At 48.4% G+C, this 20,233-nt stretch overlaps 2 protein-coding genes across 11 annotated transcripts; one reads left to right on the top strand and one right to left on the bottom strand.

The window, feature by feature from the left end:
* Window positions 1–1,044: 1,044 nt before the first annotated feature.
* On the bottom strand, window positions 1,045–19,306 carry HNRNPH1 (heterogeneous nuclear ribonucleoprotein H1). Of its 10 annotated transcripts, XM_059825542.1 has the most exons (15): window positions 19,285–19,306; window positions 18,590–18,700; window positions 10,734–10,793; window positions 9,525–9,662; window positions 8,470–8,625; window positions 8,129–8,272; window positions 6,463–6,601; window positions 5,282–5,460; window positions 4,989–5,060; window positions 4,775–4,908; window positions 4,467–4,602; window positions 4,219–4,302; window positions 4,032–4,082; window positions 2,826–2,918; window positions 1,045–2,197 (listed from the first exon to the last, which is right to left on the bottom strand). In XM_059825542.1, the coding sequence occupies exons 2-15, from the start codon at window positions 18,636–18,638 to the stop codon at window positions 2,073–2,075; spliced, it is 1,560 nt and encodes a 519-aa protein (XP_059681525.1). In that variant the 5' UTR covers window positions 18,639–18,700; window positions 19,285–19,306; the 3' UTR covers window positions 1,045–2,072. The 10 variants fall into 10 exon arrangements, with proteins under 10 accessions (XP_059681525.1, XP_059681527.1, XP_059681524.1 ...); XM_059825544.1 differs by lacking the exon at window positions 19,285–19,306 and having other exon boundaries at window positions 4,775–4,887; window positions 18,590–18,822; XM_059825541.1 differs by lacking the exon at window positions 19,285–19,306 and having other exon boundaries at window positions 18,590–18,822.
* On the top strand, window positions 11,750–17,851 carry LOC104251366 (deoxycytidine kinase 2). Its single transcript, XM_059825243.1, has 7 exons — window positions 11,750–11,855; window positions 12,866–12,981; window positions 13,429–13,622; window positions 13,886–14,033; window positions 14,517–14,632; window positions 16,168–16,267; window positions 17,555–17,851. Exons 1-7 carry the CDS (start codon window positions 11,756–11,758, stop codon window positions 17,576–17,578), a joined length of 798 nt encoding a protein of 265 aa, XP_059681226.1. The 5' UTR covers window positions 11,750–11,755; the 3' UTR covers window positions 17,579–17,851.
* Window positions 19,307–20,233: the final 927 nt, after the last annotated feature.

Consider the following 20,233-nt stretch of genomic DNA (forward strand, 5'->3'; position numbering starts at 1 on the left):
GTCGCTGTGACCACAATATGTATGTAGTTACACAATAAAGCCTTTTGCAAAAACTGAAAGCAACACTGAAGTTCTGATTTTTAACAGCTGTCAGTCACGGATCCCAGAAAAGAATGTTCTTGTACTGCATGCATGTTGAGGGCTGAAGCTAGAGAAACACATCTGGAGTAACTGGCTGACATGTGTGTGCTCATGGTATTCGCCTGGAGGGTGCCAGATTCAGCCAGTGCTCTGCAGAGGTAACAAAGTGCTGCTGTGCTTCCCTGGAGACAAGCAGGCAGTGCCTCCAGCTTGCTGTGACCAACCCTGGGACACAGTGGGGCTGTTGCTCAGGTTAGCTGCCTTAACCAGCATGGGTGTTACTGACTTCTGCACATCTCTGCCTGATGATGTGGTTTTCTCAAGCCTGAGCAAGGCTGCTCGCAGGGCTGCGGCCTGACAGTTCAGAAGCAGTTTGCAATACGTGCTCTTAATGGATCAGCAGCTCTGCTGATGCTGTGTGCCAGGGTTGCAGCCGTCAGTCACACCAGTGATAATGGAGGCCAGCTGAAGGCAGTGCTGTCCCCAGCAGCACTGAGCCAGTGCCCTACAATGCAGAACAGCTCTTTGGCTAAGTGAGCAGTTGTGCACAGGCTGTTTCTTTCAAAGGCTTCATTCAGAACAGCACAAACCAGGGTGCTCAGCCATGTGGCTCTTTAGTTCCCCCCCAAGCTGAGCAGGGGAAGTCTGTATTGCTGGGCTCTGGCACCAAGCCTGCTCCACCTGTGCTGTGCAACTGCAGTCAGCATCCCATAAGTGAGCAGGTTTTTAATAGGACAGACAACAATGGCCACAGTACAAAGTGCTTAGCACTTAACCCCCCCAGCTCTACTGCTGCAGAATAAGATGGTCTTTTCTTTGCTGTAGAAAGGGCAAATAAAGACACTATGGCAAGTGCATGGAAGTAGATCCCGTATTATTCCAGGGGACATTCCAGTGCTCAAAGCTGTAACTAAGTTGCTCATAAACCACATCTTTAAAGCATGATATTTGACAAGTTGAATTTATTGAAACACAGTCGCACTAAACTGCCAAGTCCATGGATGCATTTGGAGCCAAAGAAGAACCCTATGAGTACAGAATAGCCTCTCAGCCCCTGTGGCAAGCAGGCAGCTCTGGGCAGGCCAGGGCCTGTCACAGCCTTGGGCTGCTTTGAACCACAGCACATTCAGGACCTGCAGCAGGTGCTGGTTTTCTTCACTAACCCCCCCATGGCTGAGAAACAATTGTCACTCCAACATCCCACAAGGCCAGCTCATTAAGAGTAATGAGCAGCTGATTAGAGTATAGGATCACCAAGGACAGAGGAGCACAGTAGCACTTCTGCAGGTGTAGCTACACCACAGAAGCTGGCGGTCAAGAAGAAATGAGTTCCAGTTTTTAAAAGGAAGATTTATTTAACAAGTTTCACTTAGCGCAATACACCTAAAAAGGAAATCACGATACAATGAAAGATTAAATCAAGGCCTCAGAATTTTATACGAACACCAAGACCAAAATCCTAAAGTAGCCGTATTGCGTCTCAACACGTTTCCCCCATTAACTTAAAAAAAAAAAGCTTTAACGTGCCTTACAGGATATTAAAAGAAATAAACTAGAACTAACATGCCAAATGTTCACTTTGAATTTCAGACACAGCTCCTATATTGTTTCTTTACAAAAAAGCATGTCTCTTTCAACACGTATTCAAAACAGTGTTGGATGTAATATGGTATAAGAGCAACATTTAACATAATTCGAACAGCTTTAACCTAAATACGCTTACTGCTTAAATACACTCCTACAACAAAACTAACTTGAGAAACGCTCAAAATTGTTTAACAGTTATAGTCTTTACTCAACTTGGTTATTACATCCTAGATGAATGTTCATTTCTTATGTTCAAAAATACTGAACCTGAAAGGTTTTAAAATAACAATCCTGAATTCACTTACAGTAAAGCATAAATCACAAGCTTGTATTGCAAAACTGTTAAACTTAGTTTTTTGTTTTTTCGTTTTTTAAAAAAGATTTGACCAAAAGTCAGCGATTGGTTACATTCCCCAGCCACCACTCATGTTGGACATGTTGGACATGCCGCCCATGCCGTTGACTCCCATGGACGCCCGGTTCCCGCTGCTGTAGTAGCTGCTGTTCATGGCGCCCTGGCTCCCGGGGTCTGAGGGGGAAAACCGACAGCAGGTTCACAGCCGGGTCAGGCCGACGCGAAGCATCACTCCCCCAACGCCTGTCCTTGCTGGGCCAGCTCGTAAACACCATCTACTGTGCCCAATACTGCAGAGTGTCAGTTTATAGCTCCACACCCAGAGTTAAGTTTCTTGGTTGCTCAATGAAAGAGCCAGCTCTGTCCTGCCCTCCTTTTGAAGTCAGTGCTTTCTACCACAGTTCTGCAGAAGCAGAGAACACCCAGCCTCCCACATACCATCCCCTTGTACTCATGTATTTAAACCAGGCTGGTCTCCAGCTTCCATACTGAGATGATAAGAAGTCAGAGTAATGCAAGTCTGCAGACTGGCATTTCCTACCCCTTATCAGAACAAATTTCCCACATTTCCCCCCCTCAGCTCCCAGTTCTTGTTTCAAATCCATTCCCCTCCAGTTCTCCATTAGTTGTCCCCACCAGTTCTCCATTAGTTCTAAAATTCACAACAGCCAAGTCTCCAGCTTTCAGGGCTTGTGCTGCCCAGTCTGTACCATGGCCCTCCCACACCAGTGAATAGCACCCTAAGGCATGCTAAGCCAGCCGCACTTAGCCCACCTAAAAACCAGTGAAGAAATGCTCTTACCATATCCACTCATGCTGCTTTGACCACCATATCCTCCTCCATAACCCCCACTCAACTGCTGGTTAGCTGGACCACCGTAACTGGATTGGCTTCCTTTCAAGTTAAGGATAAAAAAATGTTAAGAGCTTGCCTGTCAGAAAGTCTGCTCATTCTCAACAAATCCTAACCTAACTAACAGCCCCTGTACTCTGGCACTAGCTAGCTCTCACCCAGTTCCTAAGCGTGTAAGGTAACAAGCTCAAAGAAAGCGATCAGGTTTCTAAAGACATTCTACAATCAAAGTGGCAACAAGAACTTCAAGAATTACAGCAAGTGCTTGTGATGCTCAAGCACCTGCTGTAAGGGTTTACTTCTGCAGTTTCTATGGCCTACACATAGCAGGATCAATCTGCTATTGTATATAAAGCACACCTCAAAGAGACTTAAACTTGGCTTTAAGCAACCTCACAGAAGAGTGCCACCCACCACAGCACCCACCCCTGCAGGAGGCATGCCAGCTCGTTAACCGGAGTCACTCGTTTGTCTGCACTCCTGACAGAGGCACCGCTGTTCCAGACTGGCTGCACACTGCAGCAGCGTTACAGGAGACCTCCACTGAAGCCTGCAACTACTGCTCCTCACCTCATCACTTGTCTATACTCCCACAAAACCCTTCTGTAGTTCAAGTATCAGCATTAGACTTCCAACATTTTGCAATCATGATACTATAAAAGCAGCAGCGTATCTTCTCACACACACACCCCCACCCCACCACCCTCGAGAAAGAAAACCCCCAAAAACCAACCACCACAGCAGCCTCTAAGAAACCAGACAAGTCAGGTATCAAGAAGGGTATCTGCTTTACAGACACAGAAGTGGCTTTAGACTTGTGTTGCAAACACACATTTTAGATTTTCAAACAATTCTGGAGTTTACTAGAGCAATTCAGACAGTTTCTCCAAATTCCAAATAGATTTTCCACCACCACCAGACCAGGCTTGAATGGCAGGCAGGTCACATGCAACAGATACATCCTCCATCACCAGACTATGTTCTGGTCTCCAAAAAAAGGGAGGGGGAAGGAGGATAGAAGAACAGGCATCTCCCACTTCCCTCCCCACCACCACACACCCAGGAGCCACTCATCCCACCATGCAGACCACATTCAGCACCACAGCTTGTTCAACCTATTAATTGTTCAAATGTATTCCCAAAAGGTTTATATACCTGGCAATGTGCTAGTGTTCCAATCTTGGACTACCCCTTCCGATTCCTTGACTGTGTGATTAAGACAGAATGTTGAATTTCAGTTTTTATGCCAGGCATAGAATAAGCAGGAGCTGTATAAAATTAGCCAGCTTCGTTAAATATCAAGTGCTTGTTTAAAAGTGCAGTTAAGACTGTTTTCACATACCCATTGCTCCCATCATTTGACTGCCATAGGCACCACCACTTCCTCCTGCTGTAGAATTCAGGAAGAGTTCTACATATCTGTGTTCTGGAAGAAGAAAATTTTACCATGAGAGCATTCCACACCAAACCCACACACAGTTGGCCTCACTGCAAGTAAGGCTGCAGTAAAGCCTTTGGCATTGCAGCCACAGCAGACGCACTACACTGCAGTGCTGTATTATCCCTGAAGCCACATACAGTCGTACTTACGCATATTTGCTTTGTCTTTGGACATAGCAGCCACTGCGTCCTCATGAGTAGCAAATTCAACATCTGCCTCTCCGGTTACTCTGCCATCTGGTCCAATTTCGATGTGTACTCTTACAGGGTTCAGAGGTGAGAAGAACTACATACGAAAGTCACACAGATTAAAACGCACCAATGCAACAGCAAGCGGTTTTACAGCAAGCCATTTTCTCTAAGGAACACTCTCTAACTGCGGCGCAGTTGACATGCCCAGTAACGGTCACGGAATCTTAAAGCCATACACTTAAGAGAATGGCAGATTTGGAACTCACATTATAGATGTCATTCTCCGTAGCTCTGTAAGGCAGACCTCTCATGTGGACGCAGTGACCAGTCGTGCTCTGGAAGGTGGATCCCCCGTCGCCGTATCTGTGGTCCGACATTCCTGCAGAGAAAAGAGTCCATTCTAGGTCTTTCAGATGTATTTTAGTTTCTTTGGAGACATATTGAAAAGTTCAGTTACTATTCCTACTAGAGAAATCTTACCTCTTCCAAATCTATCAGAACCAAAACCATAGCCATCATTATACCCATTGTAGTCATCATAACCTCCATAACCTATAAATAGATTGGACAACATGTTCATTTCAACTACAGCAAGATCCAGATACACATGAACACACGGCAGACAACTAGTATTAGAACTTTCCATTTCTTCTAGGAGAAATCAAGCCAAGGACACACACAAACCAGTAGTTACAAAGCAGGGAAGACACCACCAGGTCCAAGTGTCACTGCTTCTCAGATGAGCAGCTCCCTCTTGGACTTCGTATACTTACCTCCTCCATAAGCTCCACGCCTCATTCTTTCCAAGCTACTTCCTCTACCAAGACTGTTATATCCCCGCGTAAGACCAGGTCTGTCGTAAGGACCGGGTCTCTGCATTGCCAACAGCTTGCGTGGAGGGTCGTAGTGAGTGCGCACTTCCGCTCGACTACTCTTGAAGATCTCAATGTACCTAGAAGTGTTTCCACAGAAAGAAGTCAGTCTTTAATTCCTTCCCCAAATACCTCACAACTTTACATTAAAACAAGCCATTTAGTCATAGCCTCGAAACTGGCAGTATATTTTAAGCCAGATTTCTTTACGTTATGTAGGCAATGACATACTATTATAAGTACTACATTACTTTCAAATCAGTGTATTTTCAAGAAATTACAATTACTGAAGGGTTTACATGCTCCTCATACTTCACAGTATCCCAACCTTAAGGGTGGGGGAGCAGTATTGATTCCCCACCCTCCTCCCCCCCAATTTAAAGTGTTAGTCAAAAAAACATAGGAGGGACTGACGTCCGCTCAACTCAGCACTGTTTTGCTCATGTGGCAATGTAAACAGAGGGTTAAAAACCCAGCCTCCACCAGGATTTTAACCCATCAGGATGCTACAAAAAGCTCTGCATGTGCTAGTGAACCCAGCCTATGCTCCAGTGATTCAGCATAGGCAAAAAGTGCATGCTTCAATGAAAAATAGTCACAAGTAAAATAGAATAAAAACCCTTTGTGACAATTTCTTGAAAGCTATGCTTATTACATTGAAGATTAATACAGTAAGAAAATTTGTTACATTTCAACTTATAAAACAAGTTTAGAAAGTATCACATTTTCTTATGGTAATAAGAGTACTGTGCATGTCTTTAGAGCTAAAGGCATAATTGGTGCTATTTGAGAAGTTAAAGCCATAGTCTCTCAACTTCGTCACTTCCAAGCTATCAGTTTTGCAGTCCTCCAGCATCACAAAGTTTCCAAAGCACACTTAAGCTTAGCCCAATTTTATCTTTCATTTTGGGTAGATCCAAACAGCCTGTGCCATGTGCACATTAGCAATACCTTTACTTATGACCGAGTTAGAGACGAAAATACTATTTCTATTCGGATGTTAACATTTTCAGAAGAGAGAATATGGATTTAATTGTTTACCATAAGAAAAGTGACATAGCCAACCAACCATCCATCCCCACCTGTGCCCTATTCTTTCCTTGTGTTTCTTTAGAGCCTTTTCAGCTATTTCCTGTGAAGCAAACTGCACGAAGGCCTCCCCCGTACTCCTCCCCTGGAAGTCCACCGGCAATGTTATCCCATTTGGCACGATTTCCAACCCTTCAACCCAAGGACAAATAACCCCAGTAGGGGGGCAATATTAACATCACAAGCCCAGTCATGAGTTTTTCTTATAGCTTTAAATACACCAGAATTTTAACACTTGTAAGTGAATGGTATGTTGATTCTAGAACACTAGAAGAAAAAGCATGTCAACAGAAAGAGATCCACGATCACATACCATTCAGTTTACGTTCTTAACCCACCCTGCAGAGCACAGAAACGCTCCGAGTGTCACGGACAACTCCTCAGATAAAGCATCTAATGCAGGGTGCATTAAGAAGTTCACATATTACAAACCTCCTCAATTCTGTGAAAGTATTTAAGATGAACTTTTAAAGACAACTTGAATTCAAACACAGCAAGTTAAACAGCTTTATACGTAACAAGTATTTTTACTAGAAGTCACTCAGGTAAAATAATTAGTCTTATGCAAACATCAAGGTTCAGCATTAATTTTTTTTATCTTTAGAAGTGCTTAATTAAGAAAAAATCATGAAGTAATTTCAAAAGTATTAGTTTCTGAGAAGAGGCACATTTTGTATATCAAGCATATTAACAGTTTTTAAAGCTTGTATCACTTAACCACGTAAGAAAGACAGAACTTAAGAGCAATTCCTAAGCATGTGCATTTTGTTCACAATACATTACTGATTCAGAAAACAAAAAACAAGTTCTGTAGTTGCAAAATTGGAAATATTTCTACCATATTTTAAAGCAGAACAGTAAGCTCAATCACATCTTGTTATAGCAAAACATTCCAGCTAATTTTAACACTCACATTTAGAAATCTACTACTATGAAAATACTACCAGGCTAAATCCTAGATAAATCAACAGATTTCATTCTTAGGCATTTACAATAGTATTCCAGTTCCTAAAACATACAACAGCTGCAAAAAAGCGAGAATGAGTCAATACAAGACATTATCTCTTCATCGATAAAAGCTTTAAGCTAGCCAACATCAAGGGGGGTTTCTTTCCCCTCTAGGAAGGGGAGTGGGGAGGGGAGAAATCTGTACTTGGGTAGAGTTCAGCAGGTTTTTTTTTCCTGGAACCTTACTCAATACAAAATCTACATTTATAAGAAGTCATAGGCACAATGCATGCCCTTCCTCACATCCTGCTCCTTCTACTGAGCCCAGCAATAAGGGTGTTCCACATCCTTCACTGAACGGTGTGAGCCAGCTAAGACTGTGGGTGGAAATATCCTCCCATCTGAATCATTCACTTTTAATTTAGAAAGCAAGACACTTGTTTTCTGCTATCCTTACTTGGATCAGTATGTCCTGCTAAGTATGAATTAGAGCAACTTTTTGGAGTCCCCTCAATTACTTAACAAACAAGTACTATAGGAATTGATCCCTCAAGCCCAGTAACTAATGAAGAACTGCTTATTTATTGCTTATTTACTTTTAATACCCATCAGTATACTGTTGGAAGTACTACTGGGCAATCCATGGTTTTGTTTTGGTTTTTTTTAAGCATAGACCAATAGTGCTACAGCTACTACTTTTATCCCACATACCTGAAAAAAACTGTACAATTTCTTCTTTACTACAGCCAAATGGGAGTCCTCTAAGACGTACAAAACCATCATTAGCTGTATCAGGGCTGTTGGGACCAGTATGCTTCAGAACCCAATCCATTTCAACGTTGTTTGACTTGAAAACTGTAAAAGGCACTTAGAATTAATGCATTCTGGAATACACAACATTTTTAAAAGCCATTTGCCTTGAAACTAGTCAACTTATGATATACAAGTCCATTTGTCCTTTCACATGCATTTTAAACAGACAGAAAAGCAATTAACCAAAAAACCCATCAAGCACAAACATTTAGTCAGTTACTAGACCAACTGAGTCAAACCTTCAACATATCTGTGTCCCATTGTTTCTCTGTCTTTTTTCAGTGCCAATTTCACATCCTCCTCTGATTCAAGTTCAGCAAATGCTTCTCCACTTGGTCTGCCCTCCCTAGTGTAGATGAAACGGATACCCAAAGCCCCATTTAGAATTTTGCAATCTGAAAATGAAACAGGAAAGCCAGAATTAATTTAGTTACAGGAACATTGTGACTTCAAAAGTTTCAGATACTGTAAAAGGAAAAAAACAACTATAAGTTATATCACAATGACAAAACCAGCAGTACTGTTGTTATAACTTTATTGGTCACTTCGAAGCTAAGGGACTAACTAAAAATCAAATTACCCTTCTTGTCAAGCCTGAAGATTAGCAAAACATTAAGGATAAATGCAAATTTGCTATTTTCAAAGCTTTGCTGCCTCAAGTCAAGTTGAACATGCTATCTGCTTTTGATCGTAACTAACTTAAAACTTTCTACTTAGCATGAAGTGAAATAAGGAGCAGTAACAACCAGCGTAAGTATAATGAACTAAATCAGAACCCAAATCCAATATGCTAAACGCCTGAAGCAGCTTTAAAATTGCCAGTCACTGAAGAAAGCATGTATTTATGACCACTGTTTATTACGGCAGAATGCTAATAATTTGGGGGAAGAACGTGACATGCTGAACACTTAACACAAGGGAGCCTATTAGGACAGAACCAAGAACTAAACTGATTTAGTTCAACCTGAAGCAAGAATTTTGAAGTTTTCTTTGAAATGGAAGCTTCTCTTCTGGTTGCTCAAGAAGCTAAGGCTGTTGTGGCTCTCCTAGCAAACTCTCAGACTAAGCTCCTTTATGTCTAGCTCCTGCTAGCAAAAGTATAGCTTTCCACACTGCATCCTAGCTGAGGCACTTGTTGCATTATAAACTTCACTAGCTACTGAAGTGCCCTGAACACCTTCTGGAATTGCTCACTGCAGCATTCCCACTGCCATAGTGTCCCCAAGAGGCACTAGGAATTGACAACAGAGCCCGGCCCCTCTCCCAGACCGCTAACCCCCCCAGTTCTGCTTACCAGAGAAAAACCTCTGCACCTCCTCGGTGGAGCAGGACCAAGGCAGCCCCCTGACCTTCACCACATATCCCTCGCTGCTCTCTGTGTTGAGCATCACATTGGGGGTGAGGCTCGGCTCCGCCTCAGCTTCTGTGGTTGCTGGAGAAGACGAAAACAGGCCCCTTGAGACACCGCACAGCACGGCCGCCACCCGCACGCCCTCAGAGCGCCCGGCGGCCCCCTCGGCCTGTGCCCACCCACCCCCGAGCCTCCTCTACCTCGGACCGCTGCCCGCCTCACACACACAGAGCCGCTCCCGCCCGGCGCACGCCTGGCCCGCCCCCCCGGCCCGCGCCCAGCCCCATCCCCGCACGCACACATGGTGGGGCTCCGCGGTGGTTCTAAGGCTCCGAGCCTGATCCGCTGTCCGGAGAGCGCCTAGTCCCAGTCAGGCGGCAGCGAGCGGGCGAGCCTGTGGCGAGAGCGCGCTAGGAAATGGCGGCGGGTACTCCCGCTTCCGCTGGGCCGGGCCTTCCGCCGCACAAAGAACCCCGGCCCCAGACACCGCCCTGGTGGACCCGACCACTTGCAGTCCCCGCCGACGCGCACAACATCCGTGGCCGGCAGGAGACCGGCGGGTGGCGAGCGGCCGCCGCGGAGCGCGGGCTGCCCGGGCCTCTCACAGGCTCCCGAAAGGGGCTGCGGCGTGGCTGAGAGTAAGGCGCGGGGCGCATGCGCATGAACACCCGGAGGGCTCCTGCTCCCGCCCCCGCAGGACCCACCTGCGCATGCTCTGTAGTACCACTGCGCTCCTCCGCCCCGGGACACACACCCGCTACGCAAACGCTCCCCGCGCCGCTCCCGCCAGGTTGCGCATGCGTCCTCGCTAGTCTATGGTCTTCCACCACCACCCCTCTGCCCCGGAATTGTGCGCATGCGTCGCCTGTCTACCCCTCTGAACAAAGCCACAGCGCTGACTCCCGCGCAGAGCGCAGGTCGGGCCTGCGCGCATGCGCCTCAGCGCCGCTCTCCACACTGCGCATGCCCCGGAGGCCGCACGCTGCTCCCCGCCCCCCCCCCGTCCTCCCCCCGGTGCTCTGCTCGGGGCCGCCGGTGTGCGCGGGGCCGGTGCCCGCTACCGACACTCGTCCCCCGCACCAGCACGGCACGCGTTGCACGGAGAGTGAGGAGTCTGGCTGAACAAAAAGGTGTGTGGGAACTAGCACTTACCAGCTTCAAATGCTGACGCTACCCCACGTGAAACAATCTGCTCGCTTCGGTCACTGAAGCCTGGTGTGTTTGTAGGAGATGGGGAAAGAAGAGACATGGGTCACAATTATCATAAAAGAAAGGAAAATATAACTCCCTCCCATCTCCTCCAAACACACCAGACCTAGCTAGATTTCACCCTGAACCTCATTATTATAGAGCCAACTGGAATAACTATGGTCGCACCACCGCAGATGGTTGTGCCCGTAAAAACTATTATCTAAGAATCCTCCATCCCCTTTCTTTACCCTGGAAAGAACAAGCAGTTCATGTTTCAGCTTGCCCGCACAGGTGATAGCCCATGCCAAGAGTTAAGCAGACTCCATAAAGCCCCATACATGCCCACACTGGCACAGGAATTCCAGAGCCGAGAAGCAACACTGCTCAGAGCAGCACTGACCCTCATCCGTGCCTGTTGCTTTCCCAGTCGATACCAAAACTGACAGCCCCAGGCTGAGCCATTTCGCTGCCTGCGAATCTGCATGGCCTCATCCCTCACCTAACTATGCAGTATGTTTAGTTTAACAGGTACCAATTCAGACCACTACCAACTACCTCCCCCCCCCAAAGCTGGAGGCTTTCTGAAAAAGAAAAAAAGGACAAGAAGAAAGGATGCTCTCAAAGTTTATGTCTATAAATCAAACAAGATTAAGAACTTGTTTACATTAATGCAAATCAAATCAGTAAGTGGAACCGTTTTACGGTAACTTCCTGAACAAAGCAGCTGTGCTCGATTTCACTTGCTAAACACCCATTTTAAAAAACCCTGAAGGCAGCAGCAGCCGCCGCGCTCACCGCGCTCCCCTGGCCGGGCGGGAACGGCAGCAGAAGGAGCAGCTTGCAGCCCACCGCGGCGGGGAGGGGGGACAGCGCCTCCGCCTCTTCCCGGGGAGTGGCGGCGGGAGGCGGCCATCCCGCCCACCGGAAGACTTAAAGTGGGCTGGAGCAGCCGGGAGCCCCGTGTGCTCCCGCTCAGCGCCGCCATGTCCACCCCCGCCAAGCGACACTGCCGCAGCCCCGCCAGCTCCCTCGACGCCAGCTTCCAGAAGCGCCTCAGAAAGATTTCCATCGAGGGGAACATCGGTGAGCGCGGCGGCGGGGGAGGGAAGTCGGGGCTCGTGCCCGTGGCGGTTGGGGCCCCGGGACGGGAGCACCCTGAGGTGGCACAGGAGACGCTCCGGGAGGGGGTCGGCTGAGGGGCTTTTCCCACCCACCTCTACAGGAAGGCGGAGGGCTCTCGTTGAGGGAGAAGCGCAGCTGGCGCGCATCTGCTGCCGCCGGGCCGAGACCCGCTCCCGGCCAGACTCAAAGTTGGCGCCATCGCCGGGGTGGGGGGAGGGGAGCCCCGCCGTCCGCAGCCACCGCCCTGCCCAGGCCGGACCCGCCAGGTGTCCGTTACAGCGAGGAGGCGGCGTCCTCGTTCGCGGCTAGCCGCCGTGTGGGTGGGTTTAAGAGAATGAACAGCCCGTCCTTCGCCCGCCCCCGGGGACGTTCGCGCACTCCCTGCCGGCTCAAGGACCGAGCCTCAGCACCGAGGGCGATGCCCGCGGCAGCGCGAGCCGCGGGGCCGCCTTCCGCGCGCTCGGCCCCTACGCGGCGCTCCAGCCCGCCACTGCGTCACCCGCCCGCCGGCGCCAGCCCGCTGCCCGCGCCGCGCATGCGCGGTGGCCTTCCCCCTCGCCCCCGCCCCGCGCAGGCGCGGCGGCTTCCCTCTGCTCCGCCGGCTCCCAAACAATGTCGCGCTAAGCCCCGCCCCCGGCTCAGCCTGTTCCTAAAATGGAGGCGCAGCCGCGGCCCTGCCGGCCCCTTATCGGCTGCCCGGCCTAGACACGGCCTTCTGGGGCCGGCGATTAGAGCTGTTTTCTCGGAAGGTGCACCGACACGGTGCAGGCGCCCCCGCCAGCCCTTCCCCAGCGCCTAGCCCCGCTCCCAGCGGCCCAAAGCCTGCGGGGGGTCCCGTGCAGCTCTGCACCTCAAACACTGCAGCAACACTGCCTACAGCCTCTCCAAGAAACCTCACAGCTGCCACTGTACCTTTATCACTATGACCAGACTAACCCCCACCCTCGGTGAACTTTTCACATCTTCTGCAGCTGCAGGGAAGTCAACATTTGTCAGGCTGCTAGAGAAACACAGCGATGAGTGGGAGATCATCCCCGAACCCATCGCCAAGTGGTGCAACATCCAGACAGCCGAAGATGAATGCGAGGTGGGTGTGCTGATTTGGGAAGCTTGGGGAGAAAGGCAGGGCACAGAAGAAGCTGCAGTGATTGGCCAGGGAGCCATCCCAAAATTCAGCTATACTTCGTCTGGAGCACCCAGAGTCATCCCAACTATTGTACCAGTTGGTCTGACACTCGGAAATTGTAAAGGCTACTTAGGAAGATTCTATTGAATGCATATTCCAAATAACCACCCCTACTCCACAAGAATCACGTTAAAGTCTGGAACTCAGTGAACAACCTATTCTGCAGAAGCTGTCGTAAAGATTACCATCAGCTGAGAAACAAATCTCTTTACTCCTATACCTAAGCAGTTTCCTAAAATAAATACAAGGCCATGAATTCTTACTTTGACATAACAGAATTCTGGATTGAGAAAAGGGAGTGAAGTCCTGCAAATATACTGGTACTAAGTTTTCTCTCTTGTTCCCTAGGAACTTTCAACATCTCAGAAGAGTGGAGGAAATCTACTTCAAATGCTGTATGATAAACCCACAAGATGGGCTTATACATTTCAGACTTACGCTTGCTTGAGCCGAGTAAGAGCACAATTAAAACCTGTCTCAGCCAAGCTACATGAAGCAGAACATCCAGTGCAGTTTTTTGAGAGATCCGTGTACAGTGACAGGTAATTGCTCTCACAGTGCAGCAAAAGTTCAGATTAAAAGCTCCAGGTCTTTATGCTCAAAGACATGGAGCTGGGGAAACACTTGGTATTAAACTACTACCTGCAAGGAGCAGGTTTGATTCAACAGGTTAGAGTTGGAAGGTATTAAGAGTATAAGAGTGGGCAGCTATTTTTTTCACTACCATGATTCTGATTCTAATTAGAAGTGTTTCAGTAGTCCACTTTAGTCATTCCTGGCATGAAACTGATGTCTTCCATTGCAGATACATATTTGCTTCTAACCTGTTTGAGTCTGGAAATATTAATGAAACAGAGTGGGCTATTTATCAGGACTGGCACACATGGCTTTTGAATCAGTTTGAATCAGATGTAGAACTGGATGGCATGATCTACCTAAGAACCACACCTCAGGTATGTTCAGCAATTTTCAGCTCCAACTTTTGTTCCCTAGAGCTTAAGAGGGTACAAAACCCTAAGTGTTCATGACATAATACTGCAGGGACTTAACACTGAATTACCCCCCCCCCAATATAATGGGAAGCCTATCATAGATGTCAGCAAATGCTACAGTCACTAACACCCGCCACTCTCAGTAAGGACCCAAGGCTGAAATTGAACTTGGGAATGAAGTCTGACTTCCCTTCCTATACAGTCCTGAGTTGAAGTTAAGATAGTCTTTTAGTAAGAACTACTGACACTTAGCTGAAGTGGCTCAAGTGGTTTTTTTAAAAAAAGTTATTCTAGATTTAACTTATTTATATTCAGCCAGGCATTTAAAGTTAATGCTCACTAACATCTAGTGTTAGTTCTTCTGATTTAAGGACCGCTTGATCTGTTTAACTGATTTAGCCTTCAACACATGATTAATGTCCAGGCTTGTACTTTTTTTTCCAGAAATGCATGGAAAGGCTACAGATGAGGGGAAGAGAAGAGGAGCAAGGAATTGAGCTTGAGTATTTGGAAAACCTCCACTATAAACATGAAACCTGGCTTCATGAAAGGACTATGAGGTATAAACCCATTTTCTATAGGCAAGTTTCAACTTAGAGGCAATGCTCTTTCCTACCTTATGCTAAAGTTGATTAGGGATAAAGCTAAGGTTTAAGTCTAGCTTCACACAGGCACATATCTTTAGACCCACTCCAGGCTTCTTGGCACAGATATGATTCCTCTAAGTTATAGGCAGAGGGAAGGTCATCTCTTGGCAGGGAAGTAAAAATTGCCAAGCAATGAAAATTAATCTAATTTAAAGCCTTTGTTAAGCATTAGCTTCAACTAGGAAAGCTGTGTAGCTCTAACTCCAGCAAGGATATGAGAACTGAAAGTACTCAGGAATAGGACAGAGTTGAGATTGTGTTCAGGTGGCTGATCACGCAAGTCATCTGCTAAGCAGCTTCCAGTTCCAATGTAAGGGAGGGCAAGGTCCCAACTACCTTTATAATAGGATGACTGTATTTCAACAAGGTTTAAATATTAACCCTAGCTTCAAAATAATAATCAGAAAGGCTTTTCGCAGGTACTATTACACACAAGAAACACAGTCAGCAGCTAAGTAATCTCTGCATACCTTCACCCCCAACTTCCTTCCCATGTAAGGAATCTCTAAATGTGAAAGCAGACTTTAGAGTTTCCCCTAGAGGAGCCTGAAATACTCCACCAAATGGGAAGCATAACAATTCCAGGAAAAGTACATTATCATTCACATCTACTTTCCTAAGTTTCATGTAATATGACCCAAATGCTTAGGAGACAAGGCAGCACTGCATATTGTGGAATTTTGGGAATGTTTACATTGTGTACTCATTCCAAACTTGTGAGCAAGCATTTCCTGTATTTTTCACAGGAACACTTAAGTCTGCAAACACAAGTTAGAATGTTGTTCAGCACACTTACTGCATTTTAGAAGTGCTTTTCACACATAGGAAGAGGGAATAACTACTGCTTTAAGAGAACAATACATCCAGTTGCACAACTACTGCTCCCATCAGCTCCTAACCTGGAGGCAAACTGGTCTTGCTTATCTCCAAGCCATTTCAAACACCAGTCTTATAACCTGTTAAAGAGGTCATCCCCACCAACGGAAGCTTTAAAACTCCATCTTAGTAAATGGATTAGCAGTTAACTGGAAAGGAGTGGGGAGATACAGGGCAAGTGATATTTTTAAAAATACTCCCTCTCATCAAAATCACGTTCCTGCTAATTGAGTCCATAACAAAAAGAATGAGTTTATGCTTCTTACCTTAACTTCCTTTACCTATCTTCCCCACCCTACTTGTACAATAAAATAGATATTAGAAGGCCAGATTTATGAAATACATGAAAATTGTGGTGATACAATCTTGGTTATACAAGAGCAATTAAGGACAGACTTGACTTGGGCTTTACACTTAAGTCATGGGCATCACCATTAACATCTCAGGTGCATGCAGTAATCTAAGTAATGCTGCACCTTTAAGATGACTTGGAAAGCAACTGAAGAGCTACATTGTTTTATACACAGTACTTCATACCATTTTTACTAGCATTATGTTCTTCCATTTAACAGAGTCGATTTTGAGAACCTTAGAGAGATCCCCATTCTAGTTTTGGATGTTAATGAAGATTTTAAGAATGACAAGATTAAACAGGAGTACCTGATTGATAAGGTAAGTATTAAATAATGTTTCCTCGTATCTGCTTTTCTTCTGCAGTAATAGCTATGTTATCAATTTACATTCTTCAGATGGGATGAAGTGCTTGTTTGGGGCTAGTACAATCAGCCTCCTTCACAGACTTATGAGGAAGCTCTATGGCTACAGAAAAGGCTTTTTGCTTTCCTTCAAAAAAAATCATTTCATCCTACCTCCTTATTCTCACAATTCAAGGGAAAACGGTAAAGGGGGGCAATTGTGGGGGATGCAAGTACAGAGCAGCTGAAGTAGTCTGACTACTCTCTGGCAAGTCTGCACTGCCATACTGTTTCAACTCATGTCAGCCATGATGTCCTTAGAAAAATCCCGCAGTCAGCTTACAGCTATTTATGCCTCCTCGCATTCTAGGGATCTAGGCTCTTCCTGGACAGAGCACAACACATCTGACAAATGCAGAGATAACTGAACCTTGTACGTAGTTCTAAATGCATGGAGTGAGACTTCTAAGTAGTATTGGGAGGGAGAGTCAACAGCCATTTCAGGAAACAAGGTGGTAACTTGAGTCAAAATGGTGTTTGCTAATTCCAAGGAAAGGCAAGACTTCGGAAATGCCCGGAGAAATTCTACTGCTGGAGCCATGTGCTGTGTGCCTAGTCCACAGCAAAAACCCTCATCCTAAATACTTAAAGGTATTGAGCTCACCCCCAACCCTCCAAGCAGAGATGTAACATTACTTACGTCACTCACTGGGACACTAGAGTCTTCCTTTCCCCACTGCCCCAACAAGACTATTCTTGTAAGATGAAAAGAAGTGCCCTCCTATTGAACCGTATAAACCATTTTCTACATCTTGTTCTGGGTCATCAACTTGAGATTACTGAAGAATGACTCCTTCAAGCCAAGCCTAATTCTTCCCATTAAATAGCTCTACATCAACTGAGGAGGGGAGCACAATGTTCAGTTGTGGAGGTATTCATCCTTAAGTTATAGCCTCATGGAAACCAGTAATTAACAGCTTAGAGAGTTATGAACGAGCCTACACTCATACATGCTATCTTTCTTAAGTACTTGCTATTTTTGAGTAATTAAGTTGCTCAATTCTACCTAGTACTAACTTACTAATCTTGGGTTCACAGCCATCTGCTCTACTGAAAACCATTTCAGGTCATGAATTATGTATTGAGGCAGAATAGCACTGGAGACACTACAGTAACAAACCATTTGTTCCCCAAGAAAGGGAAAAGCCTAACGACTTAGATTTTCTTTTAGTGCATCAAATAAATATGCTTTTTGTTTCCACAGGTCAAGTCTTTCCTGACTTCTTAAGAAGATGAAAATTAATTTGAGGAAGTTCCTGAAGCTGAAGAGTTAAAACCTAACAATCAGTGTTTTCTTAGACAATTTACTTTAACTGAATGCATTACCTCTATAGCTTATTTTCAGGCAAGATTGAAGTGCAAAATATGGTTTGGGTTTTTTTGCTTGTCTAACCTGTGTGGGTTTTGATAGTTTTCTGTATAGTTAAAATGAACAAATAGGGGTGTTTCGATTATGTACTTTATGTATATTCTATGCTGTTTAATAAAGATTTTAAGTTAATATTGGCTAGTAACTGGCTTTAACAACGGAGGAGTTAACGGGTTATCAACGGCTGACAACCCAGCAGAGAGATAGCAGGCGCGGAGGCAGGGCTGTTTTGCAATAACTGGCATAGTTCACCATTTTAAGACGAGACTGTTATGGCGTCCAGAAGCCTTTACTTTCAACTTCTGCTTTATTGAATGGCTGTTTTCACAGGATTTACGCTACTTAAGGATGGACGTTACTGTAGTCGCGAGGGTTACAGCTGTAATGAACTGCGATTTAAGCATATCTTGTTTACGACATCCCCCCGAGTAAACGAGTTCCCCCCCGCCCCCCCAAGAGGCTATAACGGCGGGGAGGGGCCCGCCGGCGCTCGCACCGGAGGCCGAGACAGGACAGCACCCCCAAATCGCTCGAGGCCCCGCCGAGCGCCGCGGCCGCCACGACGCACACGGCGGCGGGGGGGGGGGGAGGGGAGCGGCGCACGCGGCCGCGCCGCGAGGCCGCCACCCGGTCGGGCAGGGCCGCCGCCAAGGCCGCCCTCGCCCGGGGCCGCGCCGGCAGCGCGGTGCGCGGCCCCCACCGCCAGCAGGCGCCAAGGCGGGGGCTCAGCGGCGCCGGGGCCCCGGAGCGGGCGGGCCCGGCCGCCCCTCCCCCATCCGCAGCGGCCCGGCCGCCCCACCCCCCCCCGCTTCCCCCTCGCCACCGCTCCCCGCCCCACCCCACACCCCCCCCCCCCCCGCCGGGCCTTACCCAAGCCGGGGATCTCGCCCTCGGTCTCCTCGGTGTGACAAGGGTCCATCTTGGCCGCGCCTTCCCCACAGGGGCCGGGAGAAGACAAAGCTCGGTAGGGGCGCTCGGGCGCTGCGCAAACGGAAACAAAAGCTCAGCGGCCGCCGAAGGGACACTCCGGCGAAGGCGGATCGCGGCTTTTCGATCGCTTTTTCCCAGCTCCCGCGGGGATGAGGCGCGATGAAGCCGCCGGCCTGCCCGGGCCCGACCCGCCTGCTCGCTCGTTCTGCGCAGCGCCCCTCCGCGCCTATAAATAGCCGCCGGCCGCGCTGCGCAGCGCCCTGACGTCACGCACCGCCCGCCCCTGTTCCTTCACCGGCCGCCAGCCAATGGCAGCGTGACAAATTAAACCAGCCAGTCACGTCCGGCCGCCCCGCGCGGGGGGGGCACAGGGCCGGGGCGGGGGGGGGGCCGAGGAGCGCGGCCGCGCCGGGGGGTCCCGCAACGGCGCGGCTGGGGGCGGTGAAACCCCGTGCACCCCGCCGCTGCCCGCGCACCAGCCCGGCGGGCCGCATTCGACACCCCCCCGCTCGAGGGCCCGCCTCGCCTGTTTTTCTACCCAAACGCCAAACATGGCGGCGGCTTTGTCCCTCCCCGCCCGCCGCGCCGAGCGCTTCCACACACACACACACCCCCCGCCCCGGTCCCCAGCTCACGGCGGGCTGCGGCCGCGGAGCTCCGGCGGCCAGCGGCGATCGGCGGCTCCGCGCACTGCAGCAGCGCCCGCCGCCGTCAGGTGGGCTGGGCTCCGCCTCCCGCCGCGGCGCGGGGGGGGCACGGCGGGGCGCTGGCCCGTCCCGCGGGGAGCAGGCCGCAGGCCGCTCCGCCGTGAGGCGGGTGAGGCCGCGCTGCCAGCCCGGGAGGCGGCGGGGGAAGGAGCGAGGGGCCGCCGGACGGCCGGGAAGGAGCGAGGGGGCGCCGGACGGCCGGGCAGGGCGAGGCGCGGCCTGCGGCAGGCCCCTGCCCCGAGATGGCGGCCGAACAGGCCGGGGCCTGGGCCGCGCGGACGGCCTTCGTCGGGCAGCCCTCACACCGTCCAAATGACGCTTTTTGCAAGCGCTGGCGCGGAAATGCTAACAATGGGGATAGTAACGGCAGCGGCTGAAAATCTGCCAAGCCCGACCTTTCCAGATGGTGGCTGTGTGTTTGTTTGGGCTCAGATGCAGGCAGGTTTCTTTGCTGGATCTCCGACTGGAACTCGCCGAGCGCCCTGGCAGGGCGGTACGAATGGCCGCTCTCTCGCACGCCCTCCGCACACTGCAGTCCCTTCAGCCTGTGCCTGACCGGACCGATTCCCTCTGCAAAATACTGTTACAAAGAATCATTAGCTAAAACAACTTTAGATTAAAATTGCTGTAAGAGAGCCTGTGAGATTGAACAGATAAGTGGTGACCTTAGGACTGTGGAGGTGTGGCATCTATTCACAGCTTTGTTTCTGGCCGGGTAGTGAGTGTAAAACAAATCCCTTCGCTAATCCCTGTTGAAGCCTTTGCCTTTCTAACACTGAGTTAATGATAACTTTTGTCTTCTTTTAATGTATATTAATAACCATACACTGAGGTACATTTACTATGTGTCATTTTATTAGTCTGATTGGTCTTTTCA

Source organism: Gavia stellata, chromosome 16 (genome assembly GCF_030936135.1).
Source record: "Gavia stellata isolate bGavSte3 chromosome 16, bGavSte3.hap2, whole genome shotgun sequence".
NCBI lineage: Eukaryota > Metazoa > Chordata > Aves > Gaviiformes > Gaviidae > Gavia > Gavia stellata.